Below are 22,248 nucleotides of genomic sequence, written 5' to 3'. Positions count from 1 at the left end.
GGATAGTTTTTCACTTGAAATATATATTTCTATATTTCTAATATAATTCAGCAACTTTAAGAATTTGTGCAAAAGATACAGGCTTACAGTGTATGTCTCTTATTCTAGTGCCCTCCATACTCAGTGCTGACACAACTTAAGTCAGTTATGGTTTAACTTTTTACTTTATTTTTCTTCCTTCCCTTTCCTTGACTTTTCTCTTTGTAATCTCCTACTTGACTATCAAAACCAGCTATGGAAGAATGATATCAGTTCTTCTCTGGCTTGTAAGTAGTACTGTCTGGCGGTAGTCAGGTTTCAGGCTGCAGAATCATCATTGCTGGTAATAGGCAAGCCACAGTGAATTCAGTTTGGCTTATCACCCTTATTTAGTTGTTACTTGAGAATTTCTTTCTAATCAGATGACAAATGGATGCTTGCATGTAGTTCTTCAGTTTTCTATGAGATACCTTTTTTACAATACACAGCAATCTTTTAAACTTTCTTCCGACGCTTCTATACAATGATGCTTCTGTGCAATAATCACTTCTATATAGACTGGTGTGGAAAATTGAAGGAATAATAAAGGATCCCCAAATTGTACATGCTGACAGTGTCATGTATAATAAAGTGCCTCTTCCTGCCATCCTGGAGGGTTAGCTTGACTGACTGGGATGAAAAGTAATTAACGCTTTGTTCACTTTATGTAATTTTCTACAACTCATCCAGTTACTGATCATTTTCCTTGCTAACTTCTTCACAATCATATATAGCTGTAAGTTGTTCCTGCTTAAAAATATTGTTGTATATGTCAGCTTTCTTATAGTTCAGTGCAGTTTTACCTAAGACATGACAAATAATACTTTGAGGGTTGGGGAAAGAACACATCAAGTCTATGATGAATCAGTTGAGTCATGTAAATCTAGCTTATAACTCCAAGTCTCTGGCTTTCCTGAAATGTTGTTCTTAAAGCATTTAAATCTACCATTGTGTTATAGGATATGAATTGTGTGTACACCAGACTGCCTGAAGCTGAATGTGCTTTGTGAGCCATAACTGTTAGGATGGCTTTTTCTCAGAGGTAGAGGAAGGCTTTAGTTTCATTTTGCTCTAGAATTCCAGTGTGGGATATAGATTTATTTTAGCAAACATTTTAAAAGAAAGCTTATCTGTTTCAGGTAAAACTCCAGAAGTGAATCCTTACTCATTTATAGTGTCATATTACACTAAATAGAGCAATATTACTATTATAGAAGCAAATTTCCTCATATCTTAGAAACATGCAGACCTGTTTGGATCTGTTGGTTGCAGCTACCTTTTCGTTAGTATGATCAAAATGCAGGTGACAGGCTGAGAGCTGTGATTTTCTGAGTTTTCTTGCTATTAGATTTATTAATCAACATGAATACTCTATACTCTTGAGCCATTGCCTGTGGAAGCAGCCTTAAGGTTGTTAAACACAGTATGTAGATACTCTAAAATCTCTTGCTTGAGATCCTGATGTTATTTAACTGAGGTCTGAGAAGTTACTTTAAATCTTGTTGGATAGATATTGGAGGATCTCATTTCATATGCATGCTTTCACATGTCAGAGCAAGAAACTTGATAGCAAAATTAACTGAACTGAGAACCTGCTGGTAGAAGAGGATTTTGATTTGATGAATATTATTGCAACATTCTGGAATGAGCAGAAACCCAAAGCTAAAGATGTAGATGAACTAGTCAGCAAATACTGGTTTTGTTGTATGAGTTAGGAAGTAAGCATCAAATCCTAAGAAATTCAATACCTTTCTGATGAGCTATATGTCTAGTCATAGACTACCATATAGGATATATAATAAAACTGTTTCACTTGTAATGCAGCTCCAATATCACTCCTCTGATTCCTGCTCTTTTGATTTCCTTTGATACTGGAATTTGGAGCCTAAAGACAAAACTGTAAATGAGTAGCATCCTGTATTTCCCTGTAATGGAGAAGCAAACTTAATTATTGGTTTAGAGGAAATGCTTCCTTTCCTGTGGATCAGTTCTGGTATTTGGGAAAATTCTTATTATAGATATGACAAACAGAAATGAATAAATGTATTTCTTTATATTTTTTAATCAGCAGAGCTAAATATTTATGAAATGTTCTTATTTTGTTTGTGTGTTAACTTGGCTCCAAAAAAATAAAAACTAAGATTCTTAGGTGAACTGGTTTACCTAAAGGGAGGGGAGGGGAAGAACATATCTTAATTTGTGCAACTGACATTTTGTTTTGCCAGGTATTTATTTTAGAAATAATCTTCTAATATATAAGTCAAGTCCTAATTGGATTAATTAGTGGATATAAATGGTGCTTTTAATTTGCAAAGCAATTAAGCAATTAATTATCTGCAATTAAGACAAATGTAACTTTTGACAGATATATTGAACAGAGTCAACTTCAGCTCATCACGAAGGGGGATACAGAATGGTGCACCCAGTAGAGGTACTATGTTGTCCTAATATGGTAATTAAAAAAAAAAAACTCTTATGAGACATCTGATTGTAGTATTATATAAAGATAACTTTGGAATCTTTTGTAACAGGTACCGTTACTACATTCAAGCCTGACAGTCACCATTATGCGACACCTACATCCAGCCCCAGTGCCATGCCTGTTTCATCAGTCTTTCAGTCTGTATCCAGACCTACAACTAGCTCTGTAGCAGTTCAACCATTGTCTAGACCAATGAATGTTTCAGGAACTTCACAGATATTGCAGAGACCAATTGCTGGATGTTTATCAACACAGCAGATGCCCCGGTCAAATTCTGGAATATCACAACCTGTTAGCAGACCTGTAACCATTCCAGTGACGACACAGCCAGTGTCAAGAAATATTACCATTCCTGTAATGGCTCAACCTGTACCAAGGCCAGTGACTACTGTAACAGCACAGCCTGGAATATTAGATCAGGTAAACTTTTATTCCCTTAAACTGTAAAATACTCAGTAGCTATTACTTTTGAATAAATTAATGAAGAACATACTGACTCACTTAGTCTAGTCATTTGAAGATCTGGACTAGAGTATAAACTAGTTTTGCATGAACTGTAAAGGTTCTAGGACCATAAACTTGCACTGCATTAAAAATATATTTGAAAATACTGATTTACAAATTCATACTAGATGTAAAATATGTCACAAGATTCAAAGAGGATAACTTTATTTAGTATGAGTGGAATTATATTAAATGAAAATCTTAGGCATAAGAGAAATTAATATAAAATTTTCTAATAGCATTCAAATCTTTATTTTGCTTAGACTATGTGGAGAAATAAATGGATGAGAAAATTCTTATTCTCTAAGTTTTACAGACTTTTCTGCTCAAAGAAACAGATACTCCATATTGAATTATTTCATTTCGATATAGTTTGCATTTGGCCTTTTAAGTAACTTTGCGTTTTTTCCGCCTGACTTTTACATTGTCTCTCTTGTGGTTTTTGCCTCTTAAGAGAATGCTGTAGCAGTAGCTATTTAGATGTTTTTGCTTTTTGGTTTGCTTGGCAATTGTAGTGAAACAGTAGTGTGGTAAGGAGGACTTAAGAAATCAAAGTTTGCAGGCTCAGTAGATGAAACACTTCTACAACATATTTGTTTCCTTTGGAAAGCCTAAGGAAAATACGCATATAGATAGTGTATCATAGATCTTCTTGGAGAGCCAGAGAATCACAGAATCATAACTTTCAGCTAGAGTCAAGTTGGGTGCTTTTCTGCCTTAGCTATGGATATTTTTGAGAAAGAACAAAGATAAAAATTTCTCACTTGTACGAGATAACCCGATTGTGATACCTTTCTTGAAAATAATTTAAATTGAGACCATTTAGGCAACATTGCTACATTAGCTACCACTGTAGGGTTAATATGAAGCTCAGGGGCTGCTAATGGCTTTCTCTTTACCCTGACAGTAGGCACCATTTCCACATTCCAGGCAAATCTGCAGAGTTGCCATTGTCCTAGCTGTCAGTGATTTTTGTATGAATGAATACCATGCAGCCTAATATATTCTGCTTTTGCTTAACAGGAATCAGTCTGAATGAACATAACTGATAAGACAGTTAAAACATGAGATGATATATTATTCTTCAGACATTAAATCATTGTGTATTGTTTTGGAAGGCTTTCTGGTTTTAAAAAAACAAGGCCAAAGAAGTGCCTATGGACTGGGTAGCTGAATCACTGGCAGATTCATTAGGAAATAACTCATACTTTACAGTTTTGAGTCTTCAACAGTTGATTAAATGGCTTGCAGAGAGAAGTTTGAGGCATGTCCGGTGAAGTGGGTTAGCTAAATCAGTCTATCACTGTATCTAAAAAGGCCTAAAATAATGATGTAGTCAAAACCCTAGACATCACTAGGATATCCTGATTACCTGTTGAGTCCTCTTGTAATCTGTCATTATAAAGCAGACCAAGTAATACTGAGAAGTCTGTTACTCTACACAATGTATATGTATATTTCAAGTCTGTGAATTGTTATCTTCATAAATGTTTACTCATGACTTAATATGCTTTATTAAATCCTTGATGTTAATAGGAGATCCTCCAAAGGAGTGCTAGGATGTCTTGCAGTGTCTTTACCGCAAAAGACAGCCCCCCTTTCTCCCCACCTTACTTCTCTCATGCATACATCCTGGTTTTGTTCTGATAGATAAAGCTGTTAGTGGCCTTTACAGTGATCTTATTAGAAAACATTAGAGTAATCATACCTTTTGGAGAAGCTCAGCCTTCTTAAGTTGGTGTAGGCTGGATATAAGTCATCAAGACAGTGATTTTCTTCAAAGGTTAAAGACAATAAACACATGGTGCTTCTTTTTGAGGCTTCTTTCTCATTCATCAAGTTTACTTCCAACAGGAATGTCCCAGATGAGACTTAATCAAGTTTTATAGTCTTCCTTTGCTGGCCTTGTGGGTTGTTCTTGTTTCTGTTTCCTGGCTGAGTGGAGATACTGGAAGAAGTTGCAGCCTGAAATACGGCTGTCAAGGTGCACAGCATAAAAAAGGGTCTTTAATCACTTATCAGTCAGTTCTGTGGATCTCTGGCTTTATTCCAGGTTAGACCAACATTTTTTAGCAGGTAGTGCGTCCTTTTCTGGGGTTTCTACTGCAGCCATGTTCTGTGGCCTCTTAAAACCTTTCGCTATTGGAATTATCTCATACTACATTTTCTTTGCAGTGTTAACATTCTGATTGTGGCTTTCATGAGCTTTTCAGTTTTTAAATTCTCCTGAATTTGGCCTTTAGATGTCATTCTTGACAGAAGACTTGAGTACATTTAGGAAGATTTTTTTTTTTTCTGGTTGTTGTTGTTTTGTTTTCTTGCTTAAAACAGACTTAAAATGAATCTTTCATCCCTTCAGCTGAGCCTTTCTGGATTCAGAATTGTAATTCTAATTTCATTCTTATCTAGAATAATTTTTCTTATTTTTTTGTATTGTTTCTGCCACTTGATTCTGCCACTTGATTCTTGATTGTGTTATACTTTTTGTGGGGAAGGATGTTTGTTTCATGCGGGTTGGTTTTTTCAACCAAGATAATATAGTTCATCTTCGTGGGCAGAGTTCTGTGCATATGGGATTTTTTTAATGTTACCTCATTAACTGTTTTTAGTGTCTTATGTATGCTAGCTGTATTTTGGTTCCTTTCCTTGCTTTAGAGCTCCTTAGACTTTTGGTCTTCCCCCCCCCCCCCCCTTTATCCTGGGACTACTGTTTTGTATCTGTATTTTTCTGCCTTAGGCTTTCTGTTGCATGTTTTATTTCGTACATCTTTTTATTTCTTCCCAATTTGATTGCTCTCAATGGCAAAGGCTTCAAATCAGTTTTCCAGCTAAATCTAGAAAATGTTTGATATTTAGATCTTCAGCTTCCCCATGTTGAAATTTGATTTTAAAGTTAAATTTTTGTGATGTGATGATCTCAGAATCACAGAATGGCTGAGATTGGAAAGGATGTCTGGAGATCATCTAGTCCAACCCCCTTGCTCAAGCCAGGGTCACCTAGAGCAGATGTCTGTGAAATATGGCTAGATACTGTCAGGACCCCTTTTTATTCTAACATTCTTCAGTGAATGAACACTTTTTGCATTCTTAATATGGTGAAATTTTTTTTCAGTCCCAGGATGCCAAAGTTTGTTTCTCTGGGAACTGATTTCTTTGGATCACTAACTTGGTTGAAATGGATATTTCCTCAGTTTCATAATGTGTATGTCTATAATTTCTCTTCTCAATGTTTTGGATTCCAGTTTTATCTGTGAAATATACCTTTCCTGTCACAGACTGGATTGACTGACTTACTGTAAAAGTCTAGTTTTTGTGTGCTTGTTACAGGTCTGAATTAACTCAGTTCCAAAACCAGAGTTTAATTTGACTTCTGTGGTACTGTATGCACCAGTCTTCATTCATTCAGAGCTACTGCTGTTGTATACAAGAACATAGGGCCATCCTCTTGTTTATGCATTTATTCTCAGAGAAGAATATTTTTCTGTACTTTAGCACTCGGAACACTCCCCAGTAGGCTCCATCCCTCTCTGTCCATATCTTCACCCTACTTACTCAAGCTGGGCATGCTTCAGGGTCCAGTTCTACCTAGCTGTTTTGGGAGGGCATATGTCCAATGCTATGCATCTTCTTAATTCCACCGTGTGTGAATTTGGTGGACAATGAAAACTACTGATTACTACTTTAGTTTCCACAGTTAGAAAATCTGGGATGCACAGCATTAGCCTAATATTTCACCAGAGCCTCTTGGAAAACAGGGTGTGGGTTTTTTGTTTGGTTGGGTTTTTTGGGCCTTAAGAACTCCTTTTATGAAGGTGCTGGCTTTTGCCTTTCTGCAGGTGAGAGCACATGCACATGTTATTCTGATTTTTTTCATTGAGTTGGAAAAGCTGTTTTTTAATTAAAATGCTTTTGTTTTCTACAGCATGGGAAGACATTGTTCCATTCTGTATGTAAAATGATAGAGCCAAATTGTATGAAAAGAATAATTGTAAATGGAAAAATCGTTTGGAAAATAATGAATCTCTGAGTTTCCAGGATCTCTATTTTTACTTTCTTGCTCACCAAATATGGTTAGTATGTGCTGGGGAGATCTGTATATGCAATCGTCCAACCCAACAAAATACAGAGACTGTTATTTTGAAGAAAATTAATGGTAGCAACACAAAAAAAAAAAAAAAGAAAAAAGGAAGGAGAAAGGGACAAGGGACAGAAAAAAAAAAAAAAAATACCAGCAAAACTCTTACTTGAAAGGGAAACTGGCGATACTACAAAAAAAAAAAAAAAAGAAAAAGTCCAAAGTAGTAAGAGAGGCAGATCTTACCTGTTGCTATTATATTGGTCATATTTCAACTGTAGATGGTGTGCAAAGTCCTCCACACCATGTAAGAGCCTACCATAGGCTTACCGCTCAAGTGTTAGCTGCACTTGAAGTGGGTTTTACAGTCTGAACTGCTTTGCTAGTAATGACACTTACTAGTCTGAAGCCATTATGGATACACTAACACCTGCTTTGTTGTGACTGCAGCTCATATAGTTCTCTATTAGTAACAAGAGCAAAGAAGTACTTAACTGTTAGTAATATTTTTCGTATTATCTTTATTTCCTCAAGTGCTCTTGAACAATTCTGTTTAATTTGGTGAGTTTGGATTAGGTCACTCACCAGAGGAAAGAATGGCCCTTCATAATTTTAAAGTCCTTCAACATGTTAAGGTCCTATGGGGTTTTCATTGAAGAGATTTATGACAAAAAGAGGGGATGGGGAGAAACATTTCAATTTGTTCAATTTTTTTCTGGTACTGATGAGTCCTAAAATAGATTATCACAGCTATATGTGTGTTTGTGCACATTTTAGACTTGTTTCCAGCAAGCTTAATCAATATGGTAGTTAAAATGTAATAATTTTCTTGGCAGCGTTTTCAAATAAGTAAGCACAATTACAAATGGGAAGCATTTTATGAGATTGATCTTTACAGCAAAAGGTATTTTGGGCTGTCTCATGGATATATGAATGACAAAGTGTGTGTGTGTGTTGGGTGATACTTTTTTTCTTGTAAGAAAATGGAGTTACTTTTGTCTAGCTTTTCATTTCACAGTACAGCCTTATGAGGTAAAAGTAATTAGATTATTTTGGAGTAGAAAAATCATGTGCCAACGCTTTGCATTTCATACCTTAATGTTGAAATAGAACATAACTATCATAAGGTTTTTCTCAACTCGTTATTGCTGTTGGTGACAATATTTCATGTTCCAGATTGTTTTTGTTAGAAGGAACGGCCTTTTGAGATGTGAGCAGTACTGTTGAATCTTGGAAAGTGCATGTTTCTCTTACTCCATGCCCCAACTTTGAATATCCATAAAGAGAATCAGTTTTCACTTTTTTCTTCTTTCTCCAAGTATGACCTATTGAGTGATCAATGAAGGTGTGTGGTTCTAACAATTTTGAGTATTGTGGCCAGGAAGCATGGACTCTCTATTTCATTTTTTCAGTTATAGGTAGTACTAGAAGAGCAAATTGAAAGCTAATGAGATACCTGTCCTTGGAGATGCTCAAAGCATAACTTCACAAGGCTTGGAGTAACTTGAACCAACTTAAGTTAGCTGTGCTTTAAAAAGGGGGTCAGACCATATAATTTCCAGAGGTCCTTTCTAAATTATTCTAGGATTCTAAACTGTAAGAGGAAAAAAAAAAATTAGTGACATTATAAATTTGAGTGCCCTTCCCAGTCAACATGCTATAAAAAATTCCTTTACTTTCATTAAAGTCTGATCACTACAGAATTTGGTCTAGTCTCATACATCCTTTGAGAAGCTTCCACTTGCTGCAAGTTATGCTACTTTTGTTTAGAGTTCTGCTTTCTCATCCTTTAAAATGCAGCTAGCTATTGCACAAGAGTGACAGGCAAATGCCTGAGATTAGGTTGAAGGAAGAAAGTACTAGAGTTGTTTTTGAAAAACAATTCATGTATAATTTGAAGCAGCATCAGTGTTTTGAACAAAAGCAATTAAAATCAGTGGTTCAAACAGGTTTAATAATATTTCATAAAATGGACTTTCCCAGGTCTTGTGGTTGTTTTCGCATTTCTGACATACAGCTGTGACTAAATTAACAACCATTGATAAGAACTGCAAACTTCTTAAACTGTCAAAAGAAACTATATATTTGGGAGAGACTGTAGTTTACTTGATTTACAGAGAAGTACTTATGAGTACTTTTAAGCAAGCATATAATGTTTTAAAAATAAACCCTTTGAAGCCTGCAAGTAAAAAATGTTAAACCTCAAATCTCTTTTCCCTCTTGAAAATATCTTATTAGGATTATATTATGGATTCTCCACCAGCTGCACCAGATAATACATCTGGTATACTGTTTGGTGTGAGACAGAACTCGGGAGTTCCACAGTACCAGACTGGGCCAGCAGTGAATGTAACAGGTGGGTATAACTGTAGTAGTTGAATTTGATAAGAGAGAGAAACAGTGTAATGTCATTTAACTGTAGTGCAGATCTTTGGGTTATAATTTTAAATAGGATCTTTAGAACATAGTATAGCTACCCCTCCCCCCACTGTACATAACTGTTTAACGTTTACGAAAATAAACTTTGGAGCCTTGCATTGTCAGACTTTGCTCTTCAACATGTTAGACTGACTGTAATATCAACGGATATCTTTTTGTAATGCTTACTTAAATGGAAAAAATATTGCCAGATTCACTGTAACTTTTTTGACAGTCAAAGGCTTATTTTCAGTATGTCCAGCACTCTCTGGGTAACGTGAATGGGAATGCCTGTTGGCAAGAGAGGGGCTGTGGAACAGTGCCAGAAGAACTTCCTGTGTCCTCTGAGTGGATTCCCTGTGATGATCATCATGGTTTCCTGACTGCTGTATAGATAGCAGTTGGAGTAGATGGGATCAAAAGGATCATGTCTGAGAAAGAGGGGAAAGGAAAGAATACCGCTGTTTGACAGCCGTTGAAATAAAATGTTTTTTTCAACTAGGTAAATTGGATTTCAGCAGAAACTATTTAACCTACTTAAAACAAAAATGAAAAAAACTTTTTTTTTTCCCCTGGTCACAGCAGATGAAGTAGATTGAATACACTACATGCTTCAAATCTTAACCAGGCTATAACTTGAAACTTCCCTTCTCTTTCGTGAAGGATTACACTTGTCTAATAACTGACCAGAATCTTGTCATTCAGTCTGTTATAGGCAGCAATCACTTCTTATTCTTCCATGAGGTAACAGACCATACTAACAGGTTATGTAAAATAAAATGATCACTAATCTCTTCTGCTTGATGTGATGATTTCAAGTCTCCAGTTCAGGCATTCCCTCCATCTTCTGGTTAATAACGGGTTGGTCATGTATTTCCATACATGTCCAACTATTTTTGTGATCCAATTACTGTCTTACTGGAATAAATAGCTTTTTTAAAAGTAAATAAGGGCTTGTTTTATTACAGATGGCTCAGTATTCCAGCCCTAATTCTTCAAAGCACAGGTATTATAGGTTGTTTTTTTTTTTCAGGTTGGAAGAACTAATATTAGAACTCTTATTCCAGCAGGGAACTTGCATTAGACTCTTCCCCACCCCACCCCACCCCCAAAAATAAAATAAAATAAAAGCGTCAGGGATTGCAGTTCAAGATGTCTTAAGTGTGCCCTACTTAGCCTCTGTCTATGTCAGTAAGATAGCTATTGGATCTGGAAATTAAAAGAAAAGGCTTAAAATTGCAGGTTGAAACAGAAGCATCTTTTAGTCCCCTGAAACAGAAGGGTAATATAAGATGCACTTTATTTCATTTCACGGCAATAAGTGTCTGCATACTTTGTGATTTGGCTTCCATGATTATGTCATGTAAGCCACTTATGTTCAGGTGGTTTGTATGTTCCAATGCCTACTTGCTGGTGTTAGCGTTATGCTTTTAACTCATGTGCAGCACTGTGAGCTCAAAATGTTGTGGAATATGCTGTTTAAAGCAGAATCCTTTTGGGAACTGGCTTGTGATACTCTGCAGGACAGTTTAACTTCTTTATTTGAAGTCATTAAAGAAAAAAATATTTTTTACTGCTTCATAGCATGAATCTGTTGATGGCTGGACATGTTTCTTAGGTCTGTGAACTAGGGAAATGATGGACATTAGCCAACCATTTCATTAGGTTCTTGAATAGCGGTAAGAAATTAAACATTGGTAACTCCATCTTACTTGCAGGTTTTGTGGGTGCTGGGACGTATGTGAAATTGCTGCTTGCTTTCTGAGAATGTTTTGGGATCGTCCCACAAACTTTATCCACTTGGAGGAACCAGGAAATGCTGTAACCAGCAGAAGAACTGTTCTGTGTTGTTCAGAGTTGTGTACTGTATATGTGCATTCATAGCACAAGATTCTTGGGAGATGCTGGCAAGGGACATGTCACTAGAGGCTTGAGAAGTTTTGGTGTTCGGATCCCTATTTTCTTAATTTGATGTGACTGTTACCAGAGTACGCTTGCCACTTCTGTTCTTGGTTACCCTTTCTAATGTCTTTTGCCATCGTTCCAAAATTACACCCAGGTGACACAGATGCACATAATGCCATGAAGGGCTTTACAGTAGTGTTGTAATGTATGAGAAAGCTTCAGGCAAGGTGATAATGCACCCGGTGTACTTTGGCTTCTTCTTGGAGTTACTCTGCGTATCGTGCACGATGATACTACGCTTGCAATTGTGGCTAGCTGTTTCATACTACCTACAAAATACCTACCAAAGTATTCACTGGTGGTATGAAGTGGGAGGTAATTGACTCCTTAAGCAGACTGTAAAACCAAACAAAAATTTTTTGGTTGCTGCTTTTCTCAGAGCTCTTGAGTACCTGGAGTCCCTGATAGTTTCAGCTGTGCAGTCTGCTGGGTAGGGCATTGGGCAAACTAGTCTGAAACATCAGTGGCCTGAGGAAATTTCTGTGTCCAGGCACCAATTTGGAGACACACTTTGGAAAGATGTATCAATCAGAACATGACTGTGCTCTCCTGGATCCTCTGACCAGCAGGCTCTTCGTCAAGAATATTTCATTGGCAAAGCTAGGGTCGCGTAGCAATTTTGAGCAGTCACTAAGGAAGAGTCAGAATTAGATCCCAAACAGGTGACAGCAGCATACTGAATATTTGATACTGAAATACTGAATATTTAAATAGATCTGGCACTTCTGTTGGAAATTTCAGACTGTCAGAACTCTAGAAAGTTATAAATTATCCTGATTTGAGGGTATTTGGTAGTAGAGAGAATTTTCATGTTAATAATAAAATTTAATAATGCTGTTAAGTCATGTTGGTTAAACAAAGCTGCTAACAAAGATGTAGCCTATAATATTGCAAATTGTCTTTCATCCTAAAACAGATTTTATCAGGTCTTCTAACAGATCTTTTTGTTTACCAAATATTGTAATCCAATGGAAAAAGAAATTCTTCAGCAGAAAGTATTGAACTGAGTAAAGATGCTTCAAAAATTTAAGAACATGCATTTATATAATTGAATCATTTTTTCTAAATGGAAATAGATAGTTTTTAAGTGTTAAGGTATTTATGTTACCTAAAAGGAAATCTTATGAAAAATTCTTGTATTTGCTAATTGATTGATATGACCCTTTTAAGTTTTTTTGTTAATAATACATAATCCAGAATGAAATCTGTGTTCTTAATTCACATTTCCTGTCGGCACAAATCACAAATAATTCATTTTAGCCAGTGGAGCCAATGCAAACTGGTTATGAACAAAAAAACGAGACTAAATAGAGATAGCAGTGGATGACGCACCAATGTATTTATTTGTTATTGGCATAACAAATAATTATCCTTTCAGACTACTTAAGATATTTCAAACTTTGCAGATCTTTTGGTAATTACATTTTCAGGTTCAAGAGAGCACTTTGAATGCCCTATTCAAACTTGTGCTTAATTCATTGCCAAGGTTAAGGATCATAGTCCCCTTCAGCTGGATTTGCAAACAAGTGCTTAACTTATTTTCTTTAGATATGATGACTAAAACCCATTAAGCACATATATATACCTGAAAAATCCAGGCACATATATGATGGCTTTTGTCTTGTTAAAATTCCTTAGCTCTGAGATGTGGAAATGTTTTATACCAGCTAGGTATTAAATAATACCTAGAATTATTTTGATTGTTTTTTTCAAAACATGCATTCAAATGCTCATTTTATGAACAAGCAACAGAATTCAAATGCGAACATACATATGCTCTCCTACTATTAGGATAACTCTTCTGGAAGAGGAAACTTATTAGAAAATTAGTTCTATACACTGAGGTAAGACTGCTCACCTTTATAAATATATAAAATATTTTCCAAAATATTTTTTCTTGTCACAGTCAGAAATATCAAGCTTTTTTAATGGAAAATATTGCCAATTATGTTGACATGTAAAAAAAATTTTTTTTCGCAAATAAGTTCTTCTAGAGTAAAATAAGGTATTTTAGAGTAAAATAATGTATTTTATAGATGGCACTTGTAAAATCAGACCTTGTCTTTCTGCTACCTCCATTACACAGCTACACATAATAATTAAGCACACAACAACAGTACGTGCTGTGAGTTGATGGCCCGATGCTCAAATAGCCTTAGTGATACAGAATGCTAAAGTCATACCAACTGTACAAAATCTTGCTAATGAAGACACAGATATCAATATAACTAGCTCATATACCTAACAATGTATTAACCTAACTGTAACCTAACTTTATTTACCAATAAGTAAATAACACTAGGAAGTAGTATTACCTAATGAATAACCTGTTTATTTTGCGTATGTGTTAATTACCTTAGGTAAACAATGTACAGACTGAATGAGAAATGTGCTTAATATGTTCATTTTTGTCAGAAAAGTTGTGGACGTTACTGAAAGGTGTGCTACAAAGGAGAGCTTTAGGATAGTTAAATAAGTATATAGCGAATTAAAGTTAATTAAAAGTATGTTTCTTTAATATGAGGCATAATGTGGTAAACTCTCCAAGTGCTCAAATATCAGTATTCCATGCTGGGTTTTTTTGCCTCTGTGGACTGAATGGGGAGACCCTCTATCCGGACTGTTCTCTAGGTATAGGTATCACTGGGTAAACGCAACTATGGAGGAGGTGGGCTTTGTCATTGGTTTTGGTTTGCTTTTTCTGAGAAGAACTGTGAACAGTTTTGTGTAACACAAGTTATCTCTGATTGTTGGCAAGACTTTTAATGATACAGTTAAGTTCTTTATTACGCTCAAAGGCATCATTGGAACAGCTAGACAGTTGGGAGAGGAATGTGCAAGGACGTCCTTAGTTCAGATCTTTGTGTCCAGAAATAATTTTCCATGAGTCCAGTCCTCCTCATAGTTTACCCTAGTCTTGCTGTATGTAATCTGTGACTGTAAGAAGCTTACAGGGCTTGTGCTAGCATTTAAGACTTACTGGCTTGCAGCTCTGCTCTCTAAGGTCTATTTGAGGACTGATCTCTCTATTGAGATAAATCAACTGGATGATTCTCCAATACAAGGGTAATCTTACAGTGACAAGAGATGATGGTTTCAGGACAAGATGGAGCAAAATACAGATAGGCCTGTTTATCAGGTACTGAACCTGTGTGAATTTGAGGGTTTTTTAATATTTCTTTTTTAAAAAAAATTACAAACAATAAATGAATTGACTCCTTTTTCTGAAAAAAGCAAATGCCCATGCTGTGATAGGTCATTAGAAATCACAGTACTATTTTCATTTTGTATAAAGTTTTACATAGAAATTGAAGTCTCAGGTGTTCTACAGAATTAAATAAAAATAAACTAAAACAGCATGAGAATAAAACAAAAAAAATATGATGAGATCTCTTTTCATCAGAAGGACAAAGGTAGATCCAAATACTGGGCATTGCAGAGAACAGCTGCCTAACTATATTACTTTGAAATAATCTTGTCTGAGATGAGTATGGGTCAAGACATGAAAAGCAGGCCAAAGAATGTGAGCGAAAATGCAGACCTTTTTCGGGTAGTCATAGTATGGTTAAGGGCTATCAGGAGAAGGGGCAGTCTTTTTCCTTTACATTTTCCTTCTCCACCTATCTTAGAATATCTGAGTTGGCTATAGTTTTCTTAACTTCTAAATGGTTTATTATATGAGGGAGATCTTAATAACTGCATTATTTAGACTTGTCCATCCTTTAAAGTATAGGTATCAGTAATGTGTTCGTAATATACTCTGGGGGAAAAAAAAACTGAGGCTCTTTAATTTAAACCACTGTAGGTCTGAATGAGAGTGGTTTTGTATCTAAGCGTCCTGCTACTTCTGAAGGCAACAGTGTAACTCCAAAAAAGGCCAAGCCTAATGAGGTTGGTGCTGGAAGCAATTCTGCTGTTTCACCTACAGTTAACTCTCCAACAGTAACTCCATCACAAAATGTATCTTCAAAAGGTAGGGTAGATCAAATGGTCTAGCTGTCAATCCATGCATCTGTTTCATGGAAAAAGCTAGCACTCATGCAATGTTTAAGTTGATCAGAATTATTAATGCCACTAAGGCAGTGTAAATTAATAACTCTGCTTTTTATTATGCATTAAAATAAAAAAGTCTATGCAAGAATCTATATAACTTTACAAATTAATATGCCCAACGGTTTTGTATATTCAAACTTAAGACCTTGATTGTTTAGCTATGTGTGACCCTATAAAACAAAGATTAGTTAACTTCTTCAGAAGCTGTGAAGATACAGGCATTCAAAATAAATGCCCCTGAATTCATCATTTTTAGTTCAGACTTTCTGTATCAAAGAATTGACTAGAGAGTTGATGCTTCGAAAAACAAACAACAAAAAAAAGTTGCAAGAATTCTGAGACTGCAGAATTTATCAACTATTCTCTGAGATAACAGGAAGAAAAAATTCATTTTAAGAGTGGTGACATGGGAACAGGAGCCCAGAGAAGTTGTGGAATCTCCATCCTTGGAGATATGCAGAAATTGATAGGACAAGGCCTTGAGCATCCTGATCAAGTTGGACTTGCTTTGAGTGGGAGGTTGGACGGGAACACCTCGACAGGTCCCTTCCAACCTAAATTATTCTGTGATTCTATCCTTGGACCAACTACTGCAAAGTGTGTTTTGCTGTCCACACCTTTCTTTTACAGCAGTGTTTTTGATTTGGTTTAAAATAGTAGTGGGAGGGGAGGAGGGGGATTTGAGGTTCAGGAGGCTCTTTGAGAGATCTTTCCCTCCCTACAAGGAGAGGTAGTCTAGCTGTTTCAACATTTTAAAAACTGGGTGTGTTTTCCTCCTGAGCCAAAAGGTGCATTCCAAGTGATGGTAATTGACAAGAATTTATTCTTGACTTTGGGACACTTCCAACCTTACACTCACCCATAATATTGAAATAAGAAGCTACCTGCAGAGTGTCGATTCCATTGTTGGGAATCACATAGTATTTTGGTTTTTTTGCATTTCTTGTCTGCAGCTGTTCTCCCATCAGGCTCTTCCTTAGCAACCAGAACATTGCATCTTGCAGCAAGAAAATTTGCTTCAGCCTGTGCTGGGCGAAATAGATATTATGTTGCAGCCTATAATGTACAAAAGATAGCCAGAATTTAATATTAAATTCAGTAACAAAGGAATAGATGATATTCACTGAGAATCTGATTTTTGAGTTTTTCTAAGTGGTCCCATTGCTAACATAAATTTTAAATCTGTCGCAGAATCCATCACTGAGGCATCACAGAACATTAGATCTTGCTGCAGAACTTACTTTCTTCAAACTTAGTTTGTCCTTAGCTGTGACTTATCAAAATGTTTTACAAACTGTAATAGTAAAGACTTCAGCACTGTTGTGAGGTATGTCTCTTGCATGGTCATCCACTCATGTGAAGGGCTTTCTGCTCAGTTATGATTCTTGGCAATAATGTTATCCTCAACGAAAAATACTGTTTGATCCATGTCTATGTCATGGACTACATGAGACTATTTTTTTGTGACAAAATCTATGAGGTTGTCACATGGTCATGTCTTCACTGATAGCTTACTCATTCACTTGTTATAAAGCAGATGTATTTGTGTGTTTTTTCATTACATTTGTTCATAGCTTGGCAGGGTATAGTTGACCCTGTGGTTGAGATGTTATTTAACTCTTCCCGTGTTTAATCTGCATTTTTTTCTAAACTGCTTACCTAGCCTGAAGTCCTCCAGATCTGTGGATGACTCTTAAATGCAAGAGAACTTCATCTCCAAAAGTAGCTCTCTTTCTCTCGTTCTTTTTTGGGGAGGAAGGGGGGGGCAGTTTGGAGAAAACCGGAAGCCTGGATCTATTCATTAAATTTGAGCTAATGCAAATTGGGTGTCTTTTTTCTTTTCTTTTCTTTTTTTTTCCCCTTCCTCACTAGGTATTAATCATCTTATGTTGATATGAAAAATATTCTTTCCTTTCATTACTGGGAGTAATTATATAGAGGATTTATTCTCCAGGTTTTCCAAAGACACCTTTGCTCAACAGGAATGATGCAACTGAACAGGCCTAGGTTCCAGCTACTGGCCAGAGACATATTCTCATCACTGAGAACCATATGGTGAAATTCCTTTCCAAAAACAGTTATTCTGAACCCTATTGTGATGATGATCAGCTCATGGCATAAAATAACTTTTTTTATGTTCCTTTGAGAATTGAAGCTCTTTAAAATCACCAGATCTGTTCTATGCTGGGGGAACAGGAGGAGGACAGAATTAACGCTTTGTATTTCTGTCATGCTCCCTTTACCCCCTCACAATTTTTCCTCCTTTGATTCTAAAATTCTGTAAAAGTTGTTTGTTTATAGGCATATGCCTCTTTATAGGCAAAAAGGATAAACTCAAACTGAATTTGGAAAAAGAAAGAGTAGCTAGAAAATGGTTGTAAAACCTTGTTTATGGATACCTCTACCACATGAGTCATAATAGTTTTCATTTTAAATAGTATGTTTTACTAGAACACTAAATAAAAATAAATCAGTTGTTATTCTGTTTGTAGATTCTGAATCTTAACATACTTTACCTTTTACAGGTACAAATACTGCATCAAGCAACATTAAAAATGGAGGACCTTTTCCACGAGCTTGTCCAAAGTGCAATATTCACTTCAATCTTATGGATCCTTTAAAAAATCATATGAAGGTAAAATATTTGGGGGCTGATAAACATAATGACAAAGTTCTGTTGGTTTCTCTTTGTGAAAGTGCCTTGTTTTGATATGAAGATAGTTTGCCTTTTGGCTATGATCAGCCTGGGTCCAAATGCTAAATGTCTTACAGTCACAGAGAGGAAGAATGAAAGAGAGGAGGTATAAATTTTACGTGCTTTTTGCATTATTTTTCAAATGAAGTGGGGCATATTTGCTGTCTGTGTATGATTTATTTCTGCCGCAGCAGTGACTTCTAGAACCACTGGCCAGTTTCAGGTGAATCTGGTGAAGGTAAGTGCCTGCAAGTTCAAAGGTAATAGACAGTCAGCTGATCCACATCTGTTTGGTTGCTACTGAGACAGACTTCAGTGTAAACTTATTTCTCTTCCTTGGTAGATCATTTGGTAGCTAAAGGTGGTTATTCAGCAGAAGAAAAAAATTGTAGTTCATACTTCAAATGCTGTGAGAAACAAAGCTTTCAGAAACTAAACATCACTTACTCTGCTTATGAAACTACATGTTGTCGTTTCTGGTCTCCAAAAATATATTTTAATTATTTGGCAAAGACTCACGCAATTTTCAGGCATATATATTCCATTTCGGGGGGAGGAGGGAAGGCATTGAACTTTGTGCATGATATGAACAGCCGATACAAAAAAGAATAGGAACTCCTGTGGAATTGAAATCTGTGAGCCTCTAAGTTACTGTTAACACAGATCATTCTGGTTTAATGGGCTCAAGATACCTAAGTGGTAGCTACTGTCCTTCAGCTTCAAAACATAAGAAAGAAACATGTAAAATTAAAAAAAAAAAAAAAAAAAATCAGCTGTTATTTTTCTCTAGTCATTATTTGTAGAGAATAGCTTTTGCGTTGAGTGCCTCAGCTGAATGAAAGATAACATTAAAGAAGCAGGCTAATTTAGTTTTATTTGATTAAATTTTTACTTAACCGTATAGGATAAATATGCTGAGTCAAACTTCTACAGGAGGAAATGAACTCCTTGCTAGAAGGCTCACAGAATTAGCTCTGTACATTAAGAAACTTTATTCAGCAGGAGAAAGATGTGTCTTCTGAAACATTCTAATTTTATTAGCTGTTGGAAACTTCGTAGCATCTTCTGCATGAATTACTTGGTACTTTTTAAGCATTAAGTTTCATATTATAGCTATTAGGTTTAGAAGCATTATGTAAGCTTTTAGGTAAAGAAGCTTGAACAGTATGCATTGTGTGACTTTAAATTGCTGAATTCTTCAGTAATGCTGGAAGAAACTTCTGTGGTCTTCAACAAATGTCCTCCACAAAGAAATAAAACTTCCCATGAAGTTCTCAGTAAATTTAGCTTGTGAGCAATATACTTGTAGAAAAGCCATATTTCTTTCTCATTATTAAATTTAAACGAAGTGTATGTTTTTCTAATGAGTAAGGCACCACTTGGCAACACTGATATTCTGATTTGTAACTTAAACTTGTCTTACAAGGATAATCCCTCTTCAGTGTTAAAAAATATGCAGTATTTTATTATCTAAATACCACTAAAGATCAGTTACTGCTCAAAAGGTGTATGTGAATAAGAATGAATTCAGATTGTATCAGAGTAATTGAAATGGAGTTTTACATGTAGCTCTGCTTAGCCAGTTGCTTCAGTTTTCAAAATGCTGTTGTTATTGGTGCAGTTTGATAAGAGGCTCATATCTTTCTCCTTCTCTCCTGTTCTCTCTTTCTCTCTCTCTCTCTCTTCTCCTCCCCCTTTACACCCAGTATTGTTGTCCAGATATGATAAATAACTTTTTCCCGGGAATGGCCAAAACAGAATGTTCAAGCACAACAAGCAAGATTGCTGAATCTGAGAAAGGAAAACTGATTATGTTAGTTAATGACTTTTATTATGGGAAACATGAAGGTGATATCCAGCAGGTACAACAGGAGCAGAAGAGTCATACAACGTTTAAGTGCTTCAGTTGTCTGAAAGTTCTTAAAAATAACATAAGGTATTTGAACTTTCTTCTATAATTGCTAAGGGCTATAAGTTAACAAAAAAAAAAACTTAACTCCTGCATTCAAAACTGTTTCTTTGGAATAGAAAGGTTTTTTGTTTTGTCGTTGTTTTTGTTTTGTTTTTGCTTATTGAAAACTAATAATGTCAGGTTAATTGAACAGAAATGAAATTCATTTTTATTATTTATGTGCAGATTTTTACAATTTTTTATAGATTAGAGTACTAATTTTAATAGTTTCTAACATAAATAGTTTTAATGAGACTTGTTGTAGGACTTCAGAGTTGGAAAGGGCAACAACAACTGTTTTACAATTTGCCATCTGGATTGATAACGGTATCAGTAGATGTGAGTGTAAATCTCTTTAGGAATTCACAATGAGTAATAGTTGGTGGCTTATTTATGTAACAGCTGATCTTTTGATTGAATAATTTTACTTCCGAATGCAGCAAAAAGCCTCAATAAGCTGTTTTAGTAGATAGACCGATTTGTGGCATTGTTGCTTTGGAAGTTAAGGTCGTTGTATTTTCTTACATGAATTCTTCAAGGGAAGCTGAAGTAGCAGAATGTAAAACTGAAAAATGGACCGTTCCTTTGAAGGACACAGTCTGCATGTTAAAATGAACAGCCTTATGCTAACGTTATACCTGTATTATTAAATAAAGTTTCTTGTAATTGCAAACACTAAAGTTCCTATTAATCATGAAGTATATGTAAATCCTAAGTAGAAGTACTAGTAATTTGTCTCATAAGCAGCCGGAAAATACTGTGTGTTGTTGGACTTTGAAAGTCTACTTTCATGATTTTATAGTTACTGTTGGCTATGGCATTTTCTTCCCTGCAACTTATCTTTTTAAAAACAATAAACAGTGTTTGTGGGCTGAGAATGTTTTTTCCCCCCTGTTTTTCTATGCATAATACTTTACAAATAAGCCTTTCTTGCAGTCCCTTGAAAGCAGCCAACAAAGTTGAATGCAAAACTTAAGAATACTTTACGATATTTGATGTTACTCAGAATCATTTAAAGAAATAATTTGTCTTTTGTGAACCACTGAAAATTGTCTGAAGATGGATTAGTTCTTGTATCCTCCATGCATCCATCCAGGTTTTTGCCCTGGAGTTGTTCAGAACTGTTAACTTTGCTTTTGGAGGAAATGATTTTTGGCATTGTGTTGCATGATGATGACTACATCAGTCTTTTGTATAATCTTCAGTTTCTTTCTTATACCGTGGTCATATTTTCCTCTCATTAGGGATTACTCTTTGCTGATGAATTAGATTTTATTACCAGAACTCCTTGACATTTTCAGTATTTTCTGGGTAACTCTTTCTTAAATCTTGATTATAATAATATATTAAACTTTATGCTTCATCTAGCCCCTGATCCCAAGAAGAAAAACAGTCATAGTATAATAATAATATAGCAGATCAAAAATTCTGGCTAGTTTTAGGAATTGCAAGAGGTAGAGTACCAGCAAGTTTTGTCATCTTTAGACTGTGGTAAAAACCATGTCAAATGCACAAACTGCATAAAAATGCAGTCACCAGCTCCATGAAATCAGCTGCTGCTGCATAAGGTACTGGGTTGTTTTTTTGAGAATATTTGGTTTCTTTCTGAGAATTTTTCTTGCACTATTTTCTACTCAGCATTATATGTAGGAGCTATTGGTGCTATCATGCCTGTATGTTCCAGAGGAAGCTATTAAAATGAGCATGTCATTTTTGTTTGGATTTCTGTAGAGTCCACTTTCAGCCATATTAATTTTGCAGTACCAGTGTACCTAAATTCAGAATTTTTCTTCCAATGTTTATTATTTTAGCCATTTTTGTACAAAAAAAACATAGTGTGTCTTTACCTCTAATGGAAGTTTTCTGGACCTTAATTCAGAAAATTGCAAAGTGAGTCATCTTCATTTCCTATTCTCTTTAAATGAGTTAGGATTGAACACAACACTAAAGTAATGCTCTATTAAAGCAGTATGCAAGTAGTAGCATCAGTTCCTTTCTTCTCTGAGATATGTAGATATCTTCAGTTAGTATGTGGGTTGGTGTGGGGTTTTTTTGGTCTGTGTGGGTTTTTTTTTTTTTTTTTTTTT

General features: G+C 35.6%; 1 protein-coding gene across 12 annotated transcripts in view; it reads left to right on the top strand.

Moving 5' to 3' along the window:
* Window positions 1-22,248, top strand: part of ZNF280D (zinc finger protein 280D) — a 64,679-nt gene that overhangs the window by 5,994 nt on the left and 36,437 nt on the right. For 10 of the 12 annotated variants that reach the window (XR_003252674.1, XR_003252673.1, XR_003252677.1 and 7 more), the window contains exons 3-8: window positions 2,384-2,449; window positions 2,550-2,920; window positions 9,318-9,435; window positions 15,268-15,435; window positions 18,041-18,150; window positions 19,917-20,146. Coding sequence is in view for 5 of the 12 variants with exons in the window: in XM_026060887.1 (XP_025916672.1) it covers window positions 2,384-2,449; window positions 2,550-2,920; window positions 9,318-9,435; window positions 15,268-15,435; window positions 18,041-18,150; window positions 19,917-20,146 (1,063 nt within the window). In the remaining 7 variants the exon portion in view is untranslated. The remainder of the gene's footprint in view (window positions 1-2,383; window positions 2,450-2,549; window positions 2,921-9,317; window positions 9,436-15,267; window positions 15,436-18,040; window positions 18,151-19,916; window positions 20,147-22,248) is intronic. The other 2 variants (XM_026060884.1, XM_026060885.1) reach the window with 2 other exon arrangements.

This window comes from Apteryx rowi, unplaced genomic scaffold (assembly GCF_003343035.1).
Source record: "Apteryx rowi isolate R43461 unplaced genomic scaffold, aptRow1 scaffold_172, whole genome shotgun sequence".
In the NCBI taxonomy this organism is placed as follows: domain Eukaryota; kingdom Metazoa; phylum Chordata; class Aves; order Apterygiformes; family Apterygidae; genus Apteryx; species Apteryx rowi.
The sequence above is the reverse complement of the archived record's forward strand: the minus strand, read 5'-3'. Positions and strand labels throughout refer to the sequence as shown.